Below are 22,823 nucleotides of genomic sequence, written 5' to 3'. Positions count from 1 at the left end.
TTCTTTGGGACTTCATTCTTTATGAGGGCTTCCATGTCCTGTAAAATTTGTATTAAATAAATGTGTATACTTTTCTCCTGTTAAGAAAAAAGAAAAAATGAGTGAGAAATCATGCGAGGATTCTAAGGAACCTCCTTTGTGGAATACATGGATCTGGGAAACTACATTCATTCATTCATTCATTTCATCTTCAATGTCCCAGGCTCTGTGCTGGGCATACAAGATATAAAGAGAAGTCCTGTCCCTCAAGAAAGGGAAACTACATTGCAATGCTGTGTGATAAGTGCTTTGTGGGAATGAGGACAGGGGAGGGGACATTGGGTGGAGTTTTGAAGAAGAGATAGGAATCAGATGAAGTGAGGCAGGCATTCCAGGCAGAAGAAAATAGCAGAAGGCATGGCATCTTGGGAGAACAGTGAGACTTTGACTGGAATGCTGCAAACCTGGGGAGGAGGCATGGGAATGGAAGGCTGAGGGCATGGCTTCCTGTGATTTGTGCGCCTTCCTGGGGGGTCGACGTGAGCCTGTAGGCGTGGGGAAGCAAGTTAGAGCAGTGACTCCCATCTGTGCCATTATCTCCAAAGGAACACCCTGAACAAGCTTCGGTGAGGAGTATTGTTAAAAGAAAATTCAGTGACACTCCAAGATGGTAAGGCAGAACTTTATTCCAGACCATCATGGTAGGTAGAGGTACCACTGCAATGGGATTTTGCAGTGGAGGAAAGAGTGGGTTTCAACTCCAAATGAATACAACATGAGCCACTGGGAGTTTGATAGCCACGAAAACTGAGTAGTGAGATCAGTGGATGGAAAGTTACTGTGAGGAAACGTCGGAGGTAAGCGGGATTCTGGCTAAACTGACCTCTAACAGGATTCTTGCCGAAGACAGGCCAGGTTAATCAGATATCACCTAGGGGGTGGTGGAGAATGAGGAACCTGATTAGATATGGAGAGTGATCAGATTTTGAGGTTTGGGGGTTCTGGTTAAACTGATTTAGCAGGGTTCTTGCTAAACTAGATTTTACAGTGAAGTCCACAGTTAGGCCTAGGAGAAGGTTCTGGAGCCTGACTAAAGTGTGGTCAAGCAAAGAATCTTTGTCAGTATCAATCACAGAGGAAACAGGAGAGTCTACTGGTTAAGAGCCAGACTGCCTGGGTTTGCATCCTGGCTCTGCCATTTACTAGCTGTGAAACCTTGAACAAGTTACTTAACGCGTCCTCAACTGTAAAATAGGGATAATGACAATACTGTGTCAGAGCACCCTGAAAGAGCTATATAATTTTTTAACTTACTCTTTTTTGTCTGATACTATCAGAGGTTTCTAGACAGTCCCAACATTGGCATCAGAAGCTACAGGGCCAATATTAGAATCAAGCCCACACAGGTGAGTTCACACAATGCGTTCATTCTGGAAATGAAAATAATAGGAAAAGGCTTGCTCTGCCAGCAAGGTTGAGTTCCTCAGCATACAAGCAGCCTCTACCCAGATGCCTGAGCTACCAGCTTTGTAAGGTAAGGAGAAGCAAAGAGAGAGCTCGGTAATAATTAGCTTGCGGTAGAAAGCCAAAAAAGTCTCACTGAACTGTTAGCTATCCTGATGTCAAAGCACGGACTTTGAAGAGAGCAGCTGAGCTCCTTAGATCCTCTGAGGTGTGTTTAATGCTTATTGAACAAGAAGCCTCCTATAAAAGCTCATTGAATCTTCTGAAAAATTGGCCCAACTACAAACACCACTGTCCTCTATGGTATTAAAAAAAAAAAAAAAAAGTTAAAACAGCACCTGGGTTGCTGAAGAACCAGGAGACCAGCCCATTGCTTCTTGACAGATGTTCTGAACATCAAGTGTGGACCTGCTGACAAAGGCTGCAAGTGAGAGCCTTTAGTTCATTTGCTGGGGACCATTTTATTTTTTTAACTTCACAGAATAGTCTGGGAGGAGATAGAACCTATTTCAAGGCAGTTCTTTGTGTTAATGTCTCTAAGGAAAATAGATGTCAGGTGAAGCGTGCACAGAAATATATTTTGCATGCTCCCCTCTGCCTTTTCTCTTTCCCGCTTTTAACATCCCAGGAGTATTAATCCAGGCCGCCCTGAATCAACGAAGTGAGAGCATAGCCAGCCTTGTTTTCTCTGGGGAATGAACTTATTTCTTTATCCTCATAGCAACGCAATGAAAGTAAGTAGGACCTTACCTCTCTATCTTTAGAGATGAGGAAACAGGAGATTGAAGAGAGATTCAGCCAATTTTCCAAGATTACACGGATCATAAGGGCAGCACCTAGGACTGACGCAGAGTCTCGAGCTCCATTCTGGAACCTTCTGCTGCCTGGGGACCAGAGCCTGGGAAGAGGTGCCTGGGGGCAGGCAGCCATACATAGATTTTCTGTTTTACCTTAAGTGCCACGAGAGGCTTATACCTGCATGTGAAATGGTCTGATTTATGTTTTAAAAAGATCTCTTTAGTGGCCATGTGATGAAGGAACACAGAAGGATTATGGGAGGAGTGAGGGAACGAACAAGTTAACACTTGTGTAGTGCCTTCCGTGTGCTCAGTGACACACTTCATATTGATCATTTCATTCAATAATAACGGAGGCTATCGACCGAGTAAAATTTAAGTTCTAGGCGTGCTATAGCCCTGTATGGTACTGTTTCTGACCCTCACAACAGCTGTACAAGATGGGGTTGTTCACTTTGCTCCTCACAATTACACTTTACGAGGTAGAGGCATTTAAAACCTCCATTTTAGGGACTTCCCTGGTGGTGCAGTGGTTGAGAGTCCGCCTGCCAATGCAGGGGACACGGGTTCGAGCCCTGGTCCGGGAAGATCCCACATGCCGTGGAGCAACTAAGCCCGTGCGCCGCAACTACTGAGCCTGCGCTCTAGAGCCCACGAGCCACAACTACTGAGCCTGAGTGCCACAACTACTGAAGCCCACGTGCCTAGAGCTCGTGCTCTGCAACAAGAGAAACCACCACAAGGAGCCTGCGCACTGCAACGAAGAGTAGCCCCCGCTCGCCTCAACTAGAGAAAGCCCATGTGCAGCAACGAGGACCCAACACAACCAAAAATAAATAAAATAAATAATTTAAAAAAAAAACCCTCCATTTTATAGAAGGAGCCTTGGGAGAAGGCTGGGATTTGATCCCAGGGGGTCCCACCGAAGCCCATACTTGTTTCTCCATGTGCCAGTGGTCCGTCTGCTGGTGATGGGAGAGACAGGAGTCCGCTGGATAAGAGGATGCCCCAGTGCAACGAGTTTCTTGAATGATGTGTCCATTCACAATTGTGAAGCACCATCAGATGCCAGACCCAAAAAACTTCCAGTAACAGTTAATTCTGACACCTTAATGGCAAGGTGGGGAGAGATCATCACGAAATTTTGTTCTCGGGTGGTAGCTCAATCAGAGAGCTCTCAGAGGAGTCTTTTGCCCTCGGTTGTTTATTTTTAAAACATACTATTGTTTAGCCCATGGCAACTTCTTCCTTTGCAGTGTTTTCTTAAAAAAATTCTAGTAGATTGTTACTGCTTTGGTCAGGAGCCAGCACCCCAGCTCATCCAAGCCTCCGGAGGTGAAAAAACAAGTGTGGTTTCTTAAAGAGCTAGCAGGTGCCCCTAAATTCCAAGGACTACCTCTGTTTCTAGGCCACAGCTCAGCCTCAAAACTATCCCTGTTTTTAAAGGACAATCCTGGACTCACTGGTAACTGGACTTATTAAAGAAAAGAAATTCAGTGATACTTGTTAAAGATGGTAAGGCAGACTTTACCTAGGACCGTAAAGACAAGTGTAGGGACCACTACAATGAGATTTTGCAGTGGAGGAGAGAGATTGGGCTCAACTCTGAATAGCTCATGGACAAATGGGAATTTATAGCCAAGGAGCAATGGGGGTGGGGGGCACTGGATGGACAATTATTAAGAGAAAACATCAGGGGTAAGGGGGGTTCTGGCTAAACTGACCCAATAAGATTGATGTTGAAGACAGGCCAGAGTAATCAGACATCCTCTGGGAGATGATGGTAGAGGATTAAGAGACCTGATCAGATATCTAGGATGATCAGATATCAAGGGTAGGGGGTTCTGGCTAAACTGACTTAGCAGGGTTCTTGCTGAAACTGTATTTTGCAAGGAAGTACACAGATGGGCCTAAGAGAAGGTTCAGAAGCCTGACTAAAGTGTGGCCAAGCAAAGAATCTTTGTCAGAATCCGGCACATCTTGATGCCGCCTGCTGCGAGTTGCTTCTGGTCGCCTCAGCCTGGTGACACCTCTGGCTCCTCTGAAAGCCCACGGGACCAGTTCTCTGCACCGGCGCTTTACAGAGCATCCAGTTTTTAAAGTGGGCGGGAAAGATCCAGTTTTTTAAATTTCCAATCTGCATGGATCAATAGTCTTTGTAAACTATAATAGAAATGAATTACTAGGAAGAAGATATAAAAAGACACTTACCTTTGATTTCTGTGCAGATCCTGTCGCACCTGCTTTGCGGTGTATTAGTGCACAGTCCCTCTCATTTATTTGTCAGTTGCTAAAGGGCAGGTGTTAGCTTCCAGAAGAATTGAGTTTTGGGAGTGGACTGTAAGGAGAGGCGGTCCTCTAGACTTCACCAGGCATGAGGCATGGCCTGAAAGCCAGGAATCTAGGAGGCTCTTTAGAGTAAAACCCTAGGATAAAGCATGGTGACGTTTCACCTGTTTGGGACTAAGGTGGGCCCGCTGTCTGACCTCCCCTGCAGTAAGTGAAGGGGGCCATATTCTTTTTTTTTTTTTTTTTAATTTTGAAAGAGTTTTAAATTTTTAAAATTATTTTTAATTGTGGTAAAGTACACATAACATAAAATTTACCTTTTTTTTTTTTTTTTTTGGGCCATGCCCTGTGGCATATGGCATCTTAGTTCCTCGACCAGGGATCGAACCTGCGCCCCCTGCTTTGGAAGCGCGGAGTCTTAACCACTGGACCGCTAGCGAACTCCTAAAATTTACCATCTTAACCATTTTTTAGTGTACAATTCAGTGGCATTAAGTACATTCCCATTGTTGCATAACCATCACCACCACTCATCTCCAGAACTCTTCTCATCTTGCAAACTGAAACTCTGTACTCATAAATAGCTCCCCATTCTCCTTTGTCAAGGGGGCCGTATTCTCAACCACTATGTCATACTAGCTCCATGCATGTGCTACAAAATCTAGTCCAGCGCTGCCCGGTAGACCTTCCTGTGATGATGGAATTGTTCTCTATTTGTGCTGTCCATTGCAGTAGCCACCAGCTACATGTGACAAGTGAGCACTTGAAAAGCGCTGTCTTCAGAGTCCAAGGTCTGGATTAAGTTACCATTTGCAGGACAACATCCATTGAGCTAGACCACACATTCTCAACAGGAGCAATATGGCCTCGAGGCAGCAAAAGCTGGTTCTTGGGGTGGAGGGGGGACTTAACTCTTCTCATGTGAAGAGCACTTATATACATTTAGTACATGAACAGATGAACAGTTTGTGCTATTAAAATTTCATGGGATGGCAATGAGGAAAAAATATCTAAAAGACTGGGGGAGGGGCGAGTGGGATGGAGCACCCAATAATGAAAAAAAAAAAAGAGAAACACTAAGATGCTAAATATGTTCTCACATGGAGGTCTGTTATGGGTGAAAAGTATTTTTGTTGGCCGCTCTGGGAACCATACCAAACTGCCCTGTATGAGTGGTTTTTAAGATTACCTGCCAAGTTCCTAATCTCTGACACAGGAGTGGATCTTTGAAATGGGCTCACTTTGTAAGGAGAGGAATACCAATAAGAAGTGCAGTGTTTTCTGTCACATGGAAAGCATCGAGTACAAAATTCATAAAGCATCTTATTTAATACACGGAGGATCCAGAAAAGAATAAGCCTCCGGCCTTAGAGCACTATGGTCAGCATGGTGATGGAAAAGCACACCAAGAGATGTGGCTGATCTGGTTTATCATCATCCTCTCCCCCGCCCCTGTGCTATCAAGGTACAGGTTGCACTGAATTTTTTTTTTAAATAAATTTATTTATTTAATTTATTTATTTTTGGCTGCATTGGGTCTTCGTTGCTGCGTGCGGGCTTTCTCTGGTTGCAGCGAGCGGGGGCTACTCTTCGTTGTGGTGCGCGGGCTTCTCATTGCAATGACTTCTCTTGTTGCGGAGCACAGGCTCTAGGTGTGCAGGCTTCAGTAGTTGTGGCACACAGGCTCAGTAGTTGTGGCTTGCAGGCTGTAGAGCGCAGGCTCAGTAGTTATGGCGCACAGGCTTAGTTGCTCCGCAGCACATGGGGGTCTTTCCGGACCAGGGCTCGAGCCTGTGTCCCCTGCATTGGCAGGCGGATTCTTAACCACTGTGCCACCAGGGAAGCCCTGCACTGAATTTTGTAATATATTTAAGCTTGAGTTTATTCATTCAACATTGTTGAGCACCCACTAAATGCTGGACACTCTGGTAAGGTCTAGAGATTATGCTGATGTCCAGTATGGTAGCCATTAGCCACATGTGGCTATTTATATTGAGATTAAAATTAAGCAGAATTTAAAATCAGTTCCTCAGTCACACTAGCCACATTGCAAGTGCTCACTAGCCATGTGTAGCTGGGGCTACTGCAATGGACAGCACAAACCAAGAACATTTCTATCATCACAGGAAGTTCTACAGGCAGTGCTGGTCTAGAATTTTGTAGCACGTGGATAGACCCAGTACGACATAGTGGTTAAGATCTGGCTCTTGGGGTCAAACCTGGGTTGGGATCCAGCTCCACCACTCACCAGCTGTAGGACCTTGGCATGTCACTTAGCCTTTCTAAGCCACAGCCTTCTCTGTAAAATGGGAGTAATAAGGCCTACCTCATGGGGTTATATAGTAAGCATAAAAGGAGATGATGCACTTAACATGCAGTCATTGCTCAATACACAGTGTCTATTATCATTTTCATTTTTATTATAATTATCATTATTACTGGCAGGTGGGGTGTTTAGACCACCCATCCAGACATTTTATAATCATGTTAAGTTCAGTAATGTTCCTATTATAAAGGTTTTCAAATATTAGCCTGTTTCCCTGAATATGTTCCCTCCCTTTATGGCAGTCACCCACCCCTCATCCTCAACATTGTGTTAAAAATTGTCGAGAACCTGGATTTGAGTGCGAACTCTGCCCCCAATCAGTGGTGGCTAGAAAGTTAGAGTGGTAACTCTAGAGAGGTGGAGAAGTGTGACTGTTGATTTGAATACACTTCTGATATATCCAAGAGAACTGTAGGACCTAGGTAGATTTGAGAAATGGGGAACAAAGCTCTTCCTGAAAGTAACTACAAGAGAGTTGCTGTACTCCAGCAGAGAGGAGCTGGCTGACTGCTTTGGGGGCTGTATTTGTTTAAAATATTTCCACCAAGAATCTCCTTATTATGAAGCCTTTTATTGCCAGCTGGGACCTGGAATAAAAGCAGGGGCACCAGCCCATGACAAAATCATTAAGACAAATTAAGACATATTCATATATGCTGGAAACAATTACCCACATAGATTTAATTTGTTTCACTGCTGGAAGAAAATCCTGAGCCGGCATGAAACACATACCTGAGAACAGTTCTGCAGCCACCCTGTGAACCTGTCACTTGTCAGTGCCTTAGGGACTGGGAGATGCTTAAATTGGATGTCTAACAAAGGACAATATATCTGAAAATACATCTTCTGTTAGATCAGGGATACAGGTGTTTGTACAGGTTACTTGGAGTTCTGTTAAGTTGGTGATTTTCTTTTTTTTAACCTACCATTATTGTTATGAATAATTATTATAATTGTTTATCAAAATAATGTATGGAGCTCAAAAATGGAATAGGAACATTTTATAATCAAATAATACACTTAGCAAGCTTATATATTTGCATTATTGTTTGCTCTTTTTTAAGAGACCAAAGCTAAATATGAGATAGTTCATTGGTTTCTGAGTTGTAGCCTTCAGTGTCTCTTAATTTTTTTTGTTGTTATTGTTTCTTGCAGAATTATTGTTTTTAATTGTCTTAACATTAGGAAAAGAAAGTCTGCTCAGCATAACACATTCTTTTTCCCAAAGAAAGAGAATAGGATCTATCATCCAGGTTATTCTAGTATGTGACTGCTGCAGTATACCCATCATATGGTAATTGCACAATCTTGCTCCGGAGGTTGGTGAATGAGCCCTTAAAAACATCCTGGGGTGACTGCTAGAGGCCAGAGCCCCTTCTCTCAAAATATTAACTTCATAAGGAGCAATCAACAGCCAGAGGAATGGCATGTTTAGAGTGAGAGATGACTTTTTCTGTCATCATCATCATGATAGCTTCCTTACAGATTTTTCCTGTACGTCAACTATGTACGATTATATTTGAGGAGCATAATCCCCTAGTCACTTAAAAAAAATGGATAGGCTTTTTATAGCATGAGGAGTGAATATAAAAGCTACTTGTGCTTGCTGATAGCCTGCAGGTTTACGACCTTTTCCTCGTGGTTGCCTCATGACAACCACTTCATTTTTCCTGCTACCCTGTGCTTCAGGTTTTGCAAACAGTTATAGAACAACTCATGTGTGTTGAAGACTCAAAAATCACTTTCTATGGTGATTGTTTGATTCAAAATGTGATTCTCATTTTGGAAATCGGACAGGGTAGTCTGAAACCTTCAAATGACAGTTTGCTGAAAGATGACTTGGTCGCTTTTGAACCTGCCTCGTGTCCCACGTAGAAGCAGTCCAGTTAGAGAGATGCATCATTTGATTCCATTTGTATGAGCATCTTTGGTGGAACGCAGAGGTTCCTAGCAAGGAGGGATGTGTGCCTTCCACCTCTACAGTTATCCTTGGCATTCTACACAACCATTTCAAGTCAGGTAACATTCAGTCATTTTACTGGCAGCCAAAGACCATCTGAAACTAGATCTAACAATGTGGTCCTAAGTCTCTTTGATTACCTGTGCCCTCGGAAATTTTTATTTATATCCCAACTCCAACTGGGATTTTAAGGAGTCTCACAATCAAAGCCATACAGAATAAGGTTGTAAACATAAAAGCAATTTAAAAATCATGAAAAGAAGGAAATTTGCTAGCCAGGATGGATAATGAAATTACTGTGATTTATTATTGTATTTGGCCCTGAGATTGTCTAAAGATCCATCGTTAAGTAGATGATTAAATACCTATGGTACAGCCACATGACAGAAGATTATGTAGCCTTTAAAATTATCTGCGGGGTGAATTTGTAACAATAAGAAAAGATGCTTATAATACAGTATTTAGAAGAGAGGATTAAAAACTATAAAATTATCTCAGCCATGTTTACAAAAAATTGAGAAAAAAATATGGGGATAAAATTCACCAGAATATTGACTACAGCTGATGACATGAAGTGATTTTTTTTTTTTGTTTGTTTTCATCTTTATGTTTTTTTATTTTCTTCAGATAAGTACAATGAACATATATATTACTTTTATAATCACATGTAAAAGTTTTTTAGTTGACTCTGAGATTCCTGACAAAAAAGGCAGAAAGGGAAACAATCATGAGTTACATGGTTTTTATTATGTGATGAAAGAACTTTCTCAGTTCTTCAAGGTAAACTTTTCCTTGATACTGAATCCCAAAAGAATGTTGAGTGATATAATGTGCAAATCTTGATAAAGTTCTTAGAGCGGATGCAAAAGGGGGGACTCCTTTTACTGTCTCATGACCACCCCCAAGAGGAGCCAAAGACACAGCACTCACTATGGGCTAAAGTAGTGGGGATTAGCCAGAGGGGAACTTGCCTCCGACTAGGCTTCCATCTCTTAATTCTGTGTTTGGAATATTGAAGTGGTTCTTTTGCCCATTGCATTTATTCAAACAAAATGTGTGAGATAGGCCTAGCAGATGCAGACACAGCTCTCAGCTCTTTTTTTCACACCTTGAGGATTGAATCACCACCAGTCCTGGAAATTTTTTTGAGTAATATAATTTGATTTCTCCCCCGTTTCAGGTGTTGCTGCACTGGATTCCAACATATCTGGAAAAATTGGTCTACGTGCTGTCGTATATTATTTCTGTACCACTGTCATTGCTGTAATTTTAGGTAAAATTTATTTCTGAATCCTTATTTTTCTGTATAATTGTGACTTTCCATTTAAAAGTAGTTGGCTTTTAAAAATGCACACTTTTTTAAAATCAGAAATTACAGTTGTCAAACTACTATGAAAATTTTTGGCTTGAAGTCAGCACAGCACATTTTATATGAACAATATAATACTGACTGAATTTCAGCCGTGGTACTGCTTATTAGTGTCTCTAGTAAGAAACAGAAAGAGGGTGACAGTTCTGTGCCATATCTACCTTATTGGGTAGAAAGAAATGAAGCCAAGAGCTAATATAATCTTTAAACTTGATAATTAGTCTATAATAGTGGCTTTGAGTATAATTATAAAGTATTTCCAGAAAGACAGCATTTCATTACATTTCAAATTTCATGTAGTAGCCAGAGCTAACAGAGTCTTGCCAAGTATAAATTCCACTTGAAAGAGGGAGAATGTTCTAATAAGGGAATATGGTTGCTCTTATACCTTTGGCACTCTTTTGTGAAAAAAGTATGTTCCATCCTTTGGGACCTAGCATAACATCTTAAGAAGGATGCCCAGAGTGGGAAGAGAGGAGAGGACTGTACTCAGATGTTGCAGCCAGTTTGACCCTTGCAGCTCTGCTTTAATGAACTGATAAAAGGTGATGAAGATGTGGTGACATTTTAGTGGTATTAGGCCAGGGGACCTAGGAGGGCCTGAACCCCGCCTTAAATCAAAGCTACATCTCCTCATGAGATTCCTGAGGGAGGCCAACGCAAAGAACAAAGCTGGGCTTATCTATTTTCTGCAACCCTGAGACGGAAGAGTGGACCACACCCATTCATTGCCCCTCTATTGCCCAGTGACTCCTCCCATTAGCAAAACTGACCCATTCAGCATCCTTAAGTCCTACCCCCCTTGGACTAGCATTTCTCCTTGGGAAGAGTGATAAAGGGCATGGGGCCTTTTCTTCTTCACTCCCCTCCAGTCAAACAACCTGATCTTTCCTAAAACCTCCCACCTCTGCTTGAACACCTCAAGAGGAACCCATTACCTCTAGAGGCCAAAATGGGGCTTTCAGATGCTCTCTGTTTAGACATTTCTTCTTTACAATGAGAAGAACTATCTCTCCTTGGAACTCCTGTCCTCATTCCACCCTCTAAGAGTCACACAGAACAACACTTCCTAACCCAAATCCTTTTGTGGGTTACACAACAGCTTTCCAGATATTTGAAGGCTTGTGATATGAAAGGAAAATAAGGCTTATTCTGTATGACCCTCAGAAAAATAACCAGCAACTGTGGGTAAAAGTTACAGAAAGATGTTGAGTGAATGCCCTGAGTTGGAAAATGAATTATTCTCACCCTAACCCCTGCCTAAGCTGATCTCATAAGCTAAAGAAAAGAAAAAAAGAGGATTCTCATCAGCAGATGTTTCCAGAAGCAGTTCTGGAATGCAGCCCCTTCATTTTTTAAAAACACACATGAAGAGTTCTTTCTGCTTCATTTAGATGGAAAAGTAATAAAGGCAGCTGCTGAGGTCCCCACTGAGGCTTGTCGTTTTGGCTGGACCTCAGGGTCCCCATCCCAGTATTGCCTGGTACCACCAGGCCTATTGCTTCTAAAATGGATCCACGAGGGGTGGTGTCAGGTGCCCTGGGAGGTTCTTAATGCTCTGTGGGTGCTATCTTTGGTCATAGGTATCGTGCTGGTGGTGAGCATCAAGCCTGGTGTCACCCAGAACGTGAATGAAATTGACAGGACAGGCAGCAGCCCTGAAGTCAGTTCAGTGGATGCCATGTTAGACCTGATCAGGTGAGTGTCTGGCCAGCAGGGTGGCTTCATAGGCATGTGACCTATGTGGTCGCACAGGGCCCCATACTTGGTTTAATGCTCTGCTGTTACTGTCTTGAAATTTTTAATAATTTTTGAATCATTATACATGTTTATTTTGCCCTGGACCCTGCAAATCACACAGCCAGTCATGCTTACCAGGTCATGGTTCCAAGAGGGAATGGAAGGAACAGCGTTCTCTGTCAGGGTTTAGGATGGACAGAGATGCCTAAAGTATACTTGGTGCGTTAAGATGCCGGGCTGTGTTGGGTGGTCAGTTCTGAAGCATACTTGAAGAAATACATTTTTTAATTGTACAGGAGAAACCCTCTTATCTGAAGCAATCAGGGCTGGAGATTGGTCAGTTAATTAAAAAAAAAAAACACAGCATTTAAAGCAGAGAATCATAAGTATGAATTACATATTTTGTTTACACTTAAAACTTAAATGGGTTTATTTGCCAATTTTTTCATGTCGGGCCAAGGTCTTTTCTTAGAGTGTGACAGTTGATTTTTCATTTCCCTGTTGCCTAGGCTGCCTTTATAAACGCATCATCTACAATTTCCAGATTCAGTTTCCATGAAGTGGAGAAACAAAACCCTTAGAAATAGTAAAGAAAGCTGAGTGCCAAGTTCTTCCGGTTGTTTTTTATTTCAATTGTCTTCTCTTACCTAATGCAACCACAGAAGTTTTACTCACTTGCCTTGATTGAGTTTCCAGGCATTCCAGCTTAGTTTTTATAGAAACTGCTCCTTCCTTTTCACACTTATAATGCATTGATTTATATAATTTTTAATTCAGTAATAACAACGATATTTGCAACTGGCATAAAGAATCTGGGAACAAGTGCAGAGAACTCTCATTATCAATGAAAACAGAAATGTGGAAAATATTAAAGAAGTCTCTTAACTGTGCATGTCTACCTGCCAGTGTGAATTTCACCAAGGACAGCAAGCATGTCAGCTACTCAGTGAATCAGTTAAGCGTGACAGGTGGTTAGGAGAGCTTTCTATCTATCCCTGGTTGAAGCTCAGCAGGGAAAAATAAGTCTTAATACAAGGAAGTATTATGTAAAGGAGAGGCCAGAAGAGAAACCAGAGTACTAATTCTATCGCATAATCATTTCCATCAAAGTATCGGGTATGACCAAAAAAACCCCAAAAAACAAAACAAAACACTTTTGCCTTAATGTAATACTGCTTGTCCTGTCTCCAACAGGAATATGTTCCCTGAGAACCTTGTCCAAGCCTGTTTTCAGCAGGTAAGAATAATGACTTTTGCCCTCAAGTTGCTCCCCTCTTCCCCCTTACCAATTGAGCTTTTTTTCCTGCTATGACCCGAGAAATGGAATTAGCCCGTCAAAAATGACAGGAAATGCACCTGTGAATGGAGGAATATCAGGAGACCTATTTCGTAACCCTAGTATTTCCAGGCACAGTGACATGCCTGTTGTAGCTCCTCCATTTTCCCTTAGGCTTTTTTTCTTTCCTCCAAAAGGGCTCAACTGGAGCAAGTCAGGAACCTGTCAAATAATGAGTGTTTTAAAATGTGGCTTCTAGTACCTATTTTTGGAGAACCACATTATATTTGTGAAGAAACTTAGACTATCTACAGATATAATGCAGTTAGAAAAGTAGCCCTCCACCTCTTCTTTCCTTTCCCTCCCAGGTTGGGAAATCAGTATCTGACCCACATGGGTGTTCCTGGCATTTGGTCTTTTCTTTCATCTTTACATGCCCATTGCTGGCACTCTACAGAGCAGTATAACAAAGCCAAGATTTTTTTCCTTTAGGAAGTTTAACAATCTCTTCACTCCATTTCCTTTAAGGCTTTTTCTCTTGTTTATCTGTGCACTTTAAGACAGCTGAGTCTATCACAAACTGCTGAATTCATTTACATAATTACAGGAACAGAGACCTCTGTGTAGACCAACAAAAATGGCAATTAAATTGCTCCCTGCCAACCTCCAAGAGGTACAGAACCACCTCTATTTAGGGAGTGCCTTTGCGAATCAGCCACAGTGGTCATTTGTAAGGTTCCTGGTGTTGGCAGAGCCTTGTAGGAGTGACATTTATGCCTGGCGTGATGATATACTAGCTCTTTCTTAAACATCTCTGCTGAAGTCCAGCAGAATCAAACAGGGCTGAAGAAATTCAACGGAAATCTCACTCACGTAATAGCCCTAAAGGGACTATTGACTTTGGAACAACCGTATAGTTCTTGATGTTTGTTAAAGTCATGGTGACTACATTTATCCAAGTGATGAGGTTTTTTTTTTTTCCAGATTAAAAATAATAAATGAATAAATAAACAGAAACAAAAATGATTCATAGGATTCCTATAGAGTCTGTCTGGTAAAGCAACTACAAATAAAACCCATGCTTTCTTTCACATTATTGTTCCATTAATTGGTCCCTTATTACAGAAGTGAGAGGGCATTTTGACACCATTGAATGGTGGCTATGGAGGTCAGGAGGTTGGATTTCTCAATCCCATTTTTGCTTCCAAAGCCTCATGGGAGGTACCGTCTAAAACTGAAGCCAACAGAGGCCTCAGAGGTGGAACCTTTCAGTGACACTTGTCTGGCCAAAGTAATACTCCTATGGTTTAGCCTCAGAAGCTTAAAAAAAATTCTTTTTTTGTTTGTTTCTTTGACCTTTTTTCCCCGCCAACGTGCAGTACAAAACCACACGTGAAGAAGTGAAACGTCCCGATGAGCCAGGGACAAACAGGACGGAGGCGTCTGTCACAGCCGTCATGACAACTGCTATTTCCAAGGTACCATTTCCATCCTGTTGTTTGCTCCCTTCCCTGGTAGGCAGGGGCCGAGCCATGAGTGAGCAGGAGATGGAAATAAGTAGATCCTCACCGTTTGCAGATTCCACGTTTGTGAATTCACCTACTCACATTCACAGACACACAGAGAGTGGTGAAAATTTTAAGTTGCCCAATGCACATGTTCCCCGCTGAGGCTGAACAAGGCTACGGCTCAGCCTTCTTGGTTCAGCTCTTACATGGTAAATAAGTGTCCTTTGTGCGGTGTGTTTATGCACATTTTTCACATTTTTGTACTTTGTCTTGGTGATTTCGCTGTTTGAAATGTCCCCCAAGCATCATGCTGCAGTGCTGTCTAGTTAGTTTTCCCAAAGGCAGGCAGGCTGATGTGCCATGTGAGAAAATACATGTTAGATAAGTTTCATTCAGGCATGAGTTAAAGTGTGTTGGCTGTGAGTTCAATGTTAACAACTAAATAATATATATTAAATAAGGTGTCTTTGAACTGAAACACAGAGAAAACAAGGTTTTATGCTGATTATTTGGCAAAAATGTTGTGACTGTTGATTCCCAGGAACCTAATCCTGTATTTCCCCTAGGAACATTGATTCAATATTCACTAATTCAGTGTTCGCAGCCACTTTATAGAGTGTAACTTCTGAGAATAATGAGAAGCAACTGAACCACGCAGAGAAAAGAATGAGCCCTTTCACTTCTGTATCTCTGCCACTCAGAGTTGAGTTGGGCACCTCTGGGAACTATGTTAGATTTGCAAGACTGCTTAAACTGCAGGCCTACAGTTCCTTATCCAAAACTCTTTGCCCGTATTTGATACTGAGTCCAGAGCTTTTCACTTTAGAAGGTCCAGGTGGTATATGTACTATATGTTATACAACATCCTTAAGTGGAATTGACAATAACATTCTAGAATCAAGCACATCAATATTTCTGCAACTAACTTATGAATGTTCTACCAAGTAAGAAAAATAGGCTATATGTAGCCTTATCTCAGTTCGGGATAGGTTTTGCCACCAAGAGTTTGCCATAAATTTATCAATGAAATCAACAGGCTTTGAGAATTTTGGGGATTTCAGCATTGGAGATTAGATCGTGTGGGCCTAAAGTAGTATATTTGTAGTCCTGTAGATTGCTCCTGAATGTACTCTGCCTTCACACAGAAAGGAAAGATTTAAGGAAAAAAGAAATACTCAGTAGACTTAAGAGTTCAGGTTAAGTAGGCCACAGTTAGCTCCCTCTTTCTTCCTACAGAAAGCCCTCCATGACCTAGCTCCTCCCTGGTTTCCCAGCTTATTTCTCGGTGAGCCCAATCTATTCTATCCAGATCCACCTCCTCAATTAGTTTCTATTCCTGCTTTGTGATATGGTTCCATAAAGATTTTCTGAGCACCCTCCATGAGCCAAGCCCTGCTGGGCATTGGGATTACAGTAGAGAAAAGACAGATGTGACATATGCCCTCATGTGAAGAGTGATGAATATTAAAACAGGGAAGAATAGGGTACTCTGGGGCATTCAGCAGGGAGGTTTAAATTAGTTTGGGGTCCATAAAGGATGAGTAGGAATTATTCAAGCAGGGTACAGGGACCTGGTGCATGATGACTTTTGCCTTTCCTTACATTTTTCTGGACTGTGCTTTCATCTCCTGGCTGCCTACTGCTCAGGCCTATCTTTCCCTAACCTCACAGCCCTCATTCATGTCCCCAGTCTCCATATGATGCCTGTAACGCATAGCTTGGCTGTGCAGCTAATTACACACCATCTTGCTATCATTGGCTCATGTTTCTCACAGTTAGTCTTGTCTCTCCAGCTGCATTTTAAGACCTTATGCTGTAGCCAATGCAGTTAGCACACTAACTGCTCAATAAATATGTTTGATCATGTCAGATCATAAGTAAGAAATAATTGGTACCCCAGTGGCTCGTCCACATAATTCTTTGTAAACCTGGTTTGCACCACTCAGAATACGTTATCTCCCCGTGAAATCGCTCAGTAAATCTCATGCTGCACAACGCAGATTGAGTTATCTCTCGGTATATCTCATGCTCTTCTTACCCAGCATAAAACAAAGACATGGTTCATAGTAGTCTATGTCTGGTTAATTTTTATATCTCTAAAATCCTATTGGTCATCCAGGATTAGAGGCAGAAAAGAATATTCCTGTGTTCATTATCAGGATAAAACAGATAGTAAAGTGTCCTAAAAATGTCCACACTGGTAAATATTTTGAGCTTCCTGCATTATTAATCTGTATCTTTTTTATGCAGACTCCAAATGTAACTAGTAGTTAAAATAACCCTGAAAAGTGCCTTGATTCTAAAGTTCTTATTAAAAATTTAAAACACCCCAGAATAAGAAATCTTCAAAAGAAATATTCAAATATGGATTTGTTGAAAGAAAGGAAAAAAGACACACTTTAAACTTCAGTGGCAGAGGGTGGGGGGCAGTAAAATTTGACCCATGCGTAGGTGTTTGTGTTTTTAATTATGTTTCCCAAAGTTGTAGAGCCAAAGTTCTTGCTAGATCCACTTGTTTGTTTGGCTATCATATCTTTCTGTTTCAGGGCCTATGCATTCTAACAAGATTGTAATCATGCATCAATGTATTTTCTTGGTTTTGATCCACAGAACAAAACAAAGGAATACAAAGTCATAGGCATGTATTCAGACGGCATAAATGTCCTGGGCTTGATTGTCTTTTGCCTCGTCTTTGGAATTGTCATTGGAAAAATGGGAGAAAGGGGACAGATTCTGGTGGATTTCTTCAATGCTCTGAGTGATGCAACCATGAAAATCGTTCAAATCATTATGTGGTGAGCACACGCCGGTTAATGCCATCTTGCTTCCCCTGACCCTTCAAAACTAGCATGAAGAGATTTATGTTTCTCAGTTGACCTCACCTTAGAGAGGGTATCCAGACACTGGAGTATTAAATAATTCCATGTATTACTTAGTACTTAGGTCACTAACAAAAGCCTAGATATCAGCCATTGTCTTTTCTACCAAAGCCCTTGATCATCTTGCAACCAAGCAGCATTTATGTAAGAAATAACTCTTAAAGGAGTGATTTGAAAGAGTTTCCTGCACATCAGAACACAAAGTGCTTTCCTTAACCAGGCCCCAGGCAGAAGGGATATTCAGAATATTTACAGTTGGTACGACATGGGCCCTAACGCATCCAAATAAAAGGTGCCATTGGTGAGCATAGCAGTGGCACCACCTGAGTATCTGCCCTGTCCCTAGAGATGCCAAAAAGTCCACCTTTCCTAGGAGACCTCTGCCCCGCTTATCTCATAGCAAGTTGGTTCAAAGTATAGACATTGACAGTGACATTTCAGTCACTTAATCCTGCTGAACCTCAGCTTCATCATATGTAAAAAAGGATAATAACGTCTACCCCTAGAGCTGGGAGAAGTACATTAAGTGAAATGATGCATGTAAAATTCTTAACCCAACGCAAAGCACGTAATGACAGCTCCACAAACAGAACTATTATGACCACTTGCACGACTAATTCTACTGCTCTGTTGCTGATACCACTACCTGGGAAACAAGACAACCATGTCCAGAAAGAGCCTAGTGGCCATATTTGGAGGGTCAAGCTAAGGAGAGATCTGCAGATGTGACAGTAGGCAGGGTGTTTTTTTTTTTTTGTTTTTTTGTTTTTTTGTTTTTTATTTTTATTTTTTTTATTTTTTTTTTTTAATGTCTGAAACATTTATATTAACATATTTCCATACATATTTCCATACAAAATAACCCAATGAAAGTTTAGTATTAGTTGTTTTGTTTGTTTGTTTTTTTATACTGCAGGTTCTTATTAGGCATCAATTTTATACACATCAGCAGGGTGTTTATGTACCAGAAGCAAGGCATGGGGTATGTACCAGTTTAACCACACCTTCTAACCAAGTGTACCCCTTACAGTAGCTTAGGTGGGTAGAAGTTAAGGTGCACAGGGGTGCTGAAACCTGGTGCCAGTGTGGTCCAGCAGGGCTGAAAGTGAGACCTTAGCTTCATTGTGTACTCCCAGCTGAGGGCACATGCCAAGCCCAGGTGCATGCCCTGGCTTGTTTCTTCCCCAGCATTCCCACCCTGAGAAAATACTTGATGACAGAAGTGGGTCTTTCTTATGTTTACTTTCTAGCTACATGCCGGTTGGTATTTTGTTCCTGATTGCCGGGAAGATCATAGAAGTTGAAGACTGGGAAATATTCCGCAAGCTGGGCCTTTACATGGCCACCGTCCTGAGTGGGTATGTCAGACTCAAGGGAAGAAACAGAAACCTCATTTGAGCCAATGGATTGCTGCTGAGAGCCTGGGTTTCAGTTGGTTAAAATTGGCTTCTCTCCCACGTGCAGGGAAAGATGGGGTTCAGAGATAAGAGAGCAGCGGGGAGGAGGGCTGCCCTTTAACGGCTGAACTGGAGGTGGATCACACTGTGCTAATTTCCAGATCTTGGCAGAACAGCCTGGACCATGCTTTGTCACTGCCTTTATTAGCTGTGTTAAAATCATTTCTTAAAACAAGAGAAAAACCCACTGGTGGCCTCTCTTGGCCCGCTCCTGGCCTTAACTTCTTCAAGGATGTAAACCAACCAAACCAGTAAGAACAGGCCCCACGTACCCCGAGTCTGAAAGAAATTAAGCAGGGCCTAAATTAAGTCAGACTGGAGCAAGTAGGAGTGGGATGGCTGGTTGGTTCCACTCCTGTTGGTGGGGCTGGTAAGCACTGTCACAGCCTGCATCATTGGAGAGGGTTCTAGGAGAATCTTCAGATTGGTAAGAATTGTGCAAAGCAGGAGGGCAGTAGGAGACAGGTCGTGTGCATATTTATTGTAGCCCACTTATTGGTTCTTGAGGGGAGATGTGGTGGGGTAGGTTATGAATGGTGTGCCCAGATATCTAGCCGGGGGCAGGATACGTCACATGTGCTAAGGAATATGGACCAAGGGAATGACTAAACATCATCAACTTGACTCCCATAGGTCCTTGCCCCCAAACACCCAACTGGAGCGATCAGCTCACCTATTGGAACTCAGATGCACTGGGGAGTTTCCACCGCATAGCATCTGGTTCTTAATCTGTGTGTACCAAAAGCATAGCCCTGCTGGTCAATGGAGAAGAAAGCCAGAATCAAATCCCAGGGCCCCAGTAGTAATGGAGGTGGGACCATCCACCTTACTGGAGGCCAGGGGCTGTGTCCAGGTCATGGTGTGGCTGAGGTTTATTATGCTGAGCTATTTCATAATGGGGTTCTGCTGGTTTCTGCTCTATCGACCTATCTAGGTTTCTAACAGAAAACTAAAAGTCAGTTTCTCATAGTTCTAAGCCACAGGCTCTCTGTCTATAAGATCCTCTTTCCTGACCTCCAGGATCTGTATTTTCCATGACCATTTCTTATTATTTCAGCTTCACATAACTGATCTGTAAAGTCTAAGTTGCCACTTACATGGCATCTGCTAAATCAGTCTCATTTCTTAAGCCCCCTGGCAAGGAATAGTTTGGAAGGTAGGAATGACAAAGAAAAGAGGGTCAGTCCTGAAGTATGACTGTGGAAAAGCAGGGATTACTTCCTCCTTATTGCACCCTGATTCTCCTCTTAGGTGGTGGGTGCCGTCCAACCAGACAGTGGCATGGTCCAGGCTGAGTGCTGTGATAAGGGCTAGAATACTATTGGCCACAGAGTCACCAAGGAGGGAAAGGTCAGCTTGACCTGGGAAGGTGAAGGAAGGCTTCCCGGAGGAGGGGCAAGTTTTGCTGAGTCTTAGAGGAGGAATAAGAATTCAATAGCAGAAGGAAGTGAAAGCACGTTAGGACGTATAGCAGGAAGTGCAGGTACAGGGCTCAGCAGCATGACACAACTTGTTCTGTGAGCTCCAAAACATGGGCTCAGCTACTGGCTTAGCCATTAACTTTGACAAGATATTTGATTTGCTGAGTCTCTTCTTCCTCATATGTGCACTGGAGACATATATTCCTGTCCTCTTTTTCATATTCTCATTGGGTCATTATGAAAGTTGAATGATAATATCATGAGTAAAAATGCTGTTTGTAAAAAAGAAGTAGTATGAAGAGATGATATCATCTATGAACCTGTTTCTCTCTCCTGTTTACAGGCTTGCAATCCACTCCATTGTAATTCTCCCACTGATATATTTTATAGTTGTACGAAAGAACCCTTTCCGATTCGCCATGGGAATGGCCCAGGCTCTTCTGACAGCTGTCATGATCTCCTCCAGGTAAATAGAAGAGGGGTGTCTAGAAGAAGTCTGTGAGCCAAGCCTTAGCAACTCTCACCTCACCTGATGAAGCACTGGCTGCAGCTGGTGGGTTTTGTAGCTGCCTTTAATTTGAGAAATGACCTCCATAGTCTCTGCCCATGTCCTTAAACATATTCCCTTACCTCTTGGATATTTCCTGCCCTCTTGGCAGAGCCTGCAGCCCGGAAGGGGTTATAGTGTAGCTGGGGGCAGTGGCAAGCACAGCGCCTTCTGATTCCTGGACCTGCCGAAAGTGCCATCATGCTTTGAGATCTCGGTTTAGTTTTTGGAACAGAGGTGTCTCTTCAGGCAGGGATCGAGGACCAGCATTCCTAGGCCATCAGTTCCTTTCTCTTTTATCACACAGTTCAGCAACACTGCCTGTCACTTTCCGCTGTGCTGAAGAGAAGAACCGGGTGGACAAGAGGATCACTAGATTTGTGTTACCCGTTGGTGCTACAATCAACATGGATGGGACTGCACTCTATGAAGCAGTGGCAGCTGTGTTTATTGCACAGTTGAATGACTTAGACTTGAGCATTGGGCAGATTGTCACTATCAGGTGGGGCATGAAGTCACACTCATTTTCATCTCTGTTACTGGAATTGCCTCAAGTGAAAATCATCTGTGAAGGGAGATCAAGGATGGTCCAGTGATAGGTTGATTTTCTTGGTCTACAAAGTCCCTTCCCAAGATTAAGCACAACTATATTACAAGTAGTGGGATCGTGGTACATAAAACTGCTTCAGGTCTGGATAGCCAAAGGCATCCCTGTGTTCTCAGTCCAGTGCACCCACTAGGTGCTAGGCACAGAGTAGGTACCAAGGACTCAAGGTGGAATAAGGACCAGTTCCTGCTTTCATGGGGTTCCTGGTAGAAAGGTAAGGTATGAAGATATCTAAATAAGTGCTGAGTGGTATGGTAAAGGCTATAATAGAGGTTTGAGTTGAGGGGGCACAAAGGGAACTGAAGAAGAAAGGGTTGGCTCTACCTGGGAAGGCGAGGAAAGGCTTCCTGGAAGAAGGGAACGTTTAGCTAAGTCTTAGAAGAGGAATAAGAATTTAGTAGTAGAAGGAAGGAAGCTAAAAGCATTTTGGAAAAAGGAATAGCATTAACAGGGGTCTTGATGTAACTATGGCCTAGTTACAGAGTACAGATTATTTGGTATGGTTGGCATAAAGAGTACAATGTGAAGGCAGGGATCATATCGTGGAGGGCTTTGTGTGAGGAGCTCAGGTAAGGGTCTTAGACAGTCTTTCATATTATGGACAGATTTGCATTTTAGAGAGGTAACTGGTAATATGGTGGATGGCCCCAATGGGGGCAGGAACCATAAGCTAGAAGACCAGTTAGAAGACTATTGCAAGTAAGGTATGAAAAGGCCTACATTAAGGTACTGACACGGGGGATGGCGAAGAGCTAATGAATTCAAGAGGCATTTACTGGATTCAGAGTGAGGGACAGAGGAAGGCTAGGATGACCCCCAGGATTGGTGGATGGTTCTGGATCGGTGGATGGTGCTTACCAGAACAGGGAATAGTATAAGAGAAGCAAGTATAGGTGGGAAGGTAAAGAGATTACACTTTTTGACACATTGAATTTGAAATGCCTTTAAGACATGCAGGTGGAAATATGCAGTGAGAAATGTGGTCACAACTGCAGATACAGAAGTCAGAGTCATCAGCTTGATGGTGCTCATCAAGCATGTGGGTCGTGAGTCAGTTATGTATGTTTGACCATGGTTGGCTGTGACCTTGACCAAGTTACTCGAATTCTCTAAGCTTCTGTTTCTCACCTGTAAAATGAGGATAATAATAGTACCTACATTTTATGCAAATAGTGATAATTAAGTCAGATAATGCATATAAAAT

At 42.4% G+C, this 22,823-nt stretch overlaps 1 protein-coding gene across 1 annotated transcript in view; it reads left to right on the top strand.

Annotated features, from left to right (window-relative positions):
• The window catches only part of SLC1A1 (solute carrier family 1 member 1), a 75,116-nt gene that overhangs the window by 43,130 nt on the left and 9,163 nt on the right, over positions 1–22,823 (top strand). Inside the window, exons 3-10 of the mRNA XM_036856018.1 lie at positions 9,996–10,088; positions 11,768–11,882; positions 13,119–13,161; positions 14,580–14,678; positions 17,319–17,503; positions 18,838–18,945; positions 20,809–20,931; positions 21,320–21,514. Coding sequence (XP_036711913.1) covers positions 9,996–10,088; positions 11,768–11,882; positions 13,119–13,161; positions 14,580–14,678; positions 17,319–17,503; positions 18,838–18,945; positions 20,809–20,931; positions 21,320–21,514 — 961 coding nt within the window. The remainder of the gene's footprint in view (positions 1–9,995; positions 10,089–11,767; positions 11,883–13,118; positions 13,162–14,579; positions 14,679–17,318; positions 17,504–18,837; positions 18,946–20,808; positions 20,932–21,319; positions 21,515–22,823) is intronic.

The sequence above is a fragment of the Balaenoptera musculus genome, chromosome 6 (genome assembly GCF_009873245.2).
Source record: "Balaenoptera musculus isolate JJ_BM4_2016_0621 chromosome 6, mBalMus1.pri.v3, whole genome shotgun sequence".
NCBI classification, from domain to species: domain Eukaryota; kingdom Metazoa; phylum Chordata; class Mammalia; order Artiodactyla; family Balaenopteridae; genus Balaenoptera; species Balaenoptera musculus.
Note: the sequence above shows the minus strand (reverse complement) of the source record. Positions and strands in the feature narration are given on the sequence as shown.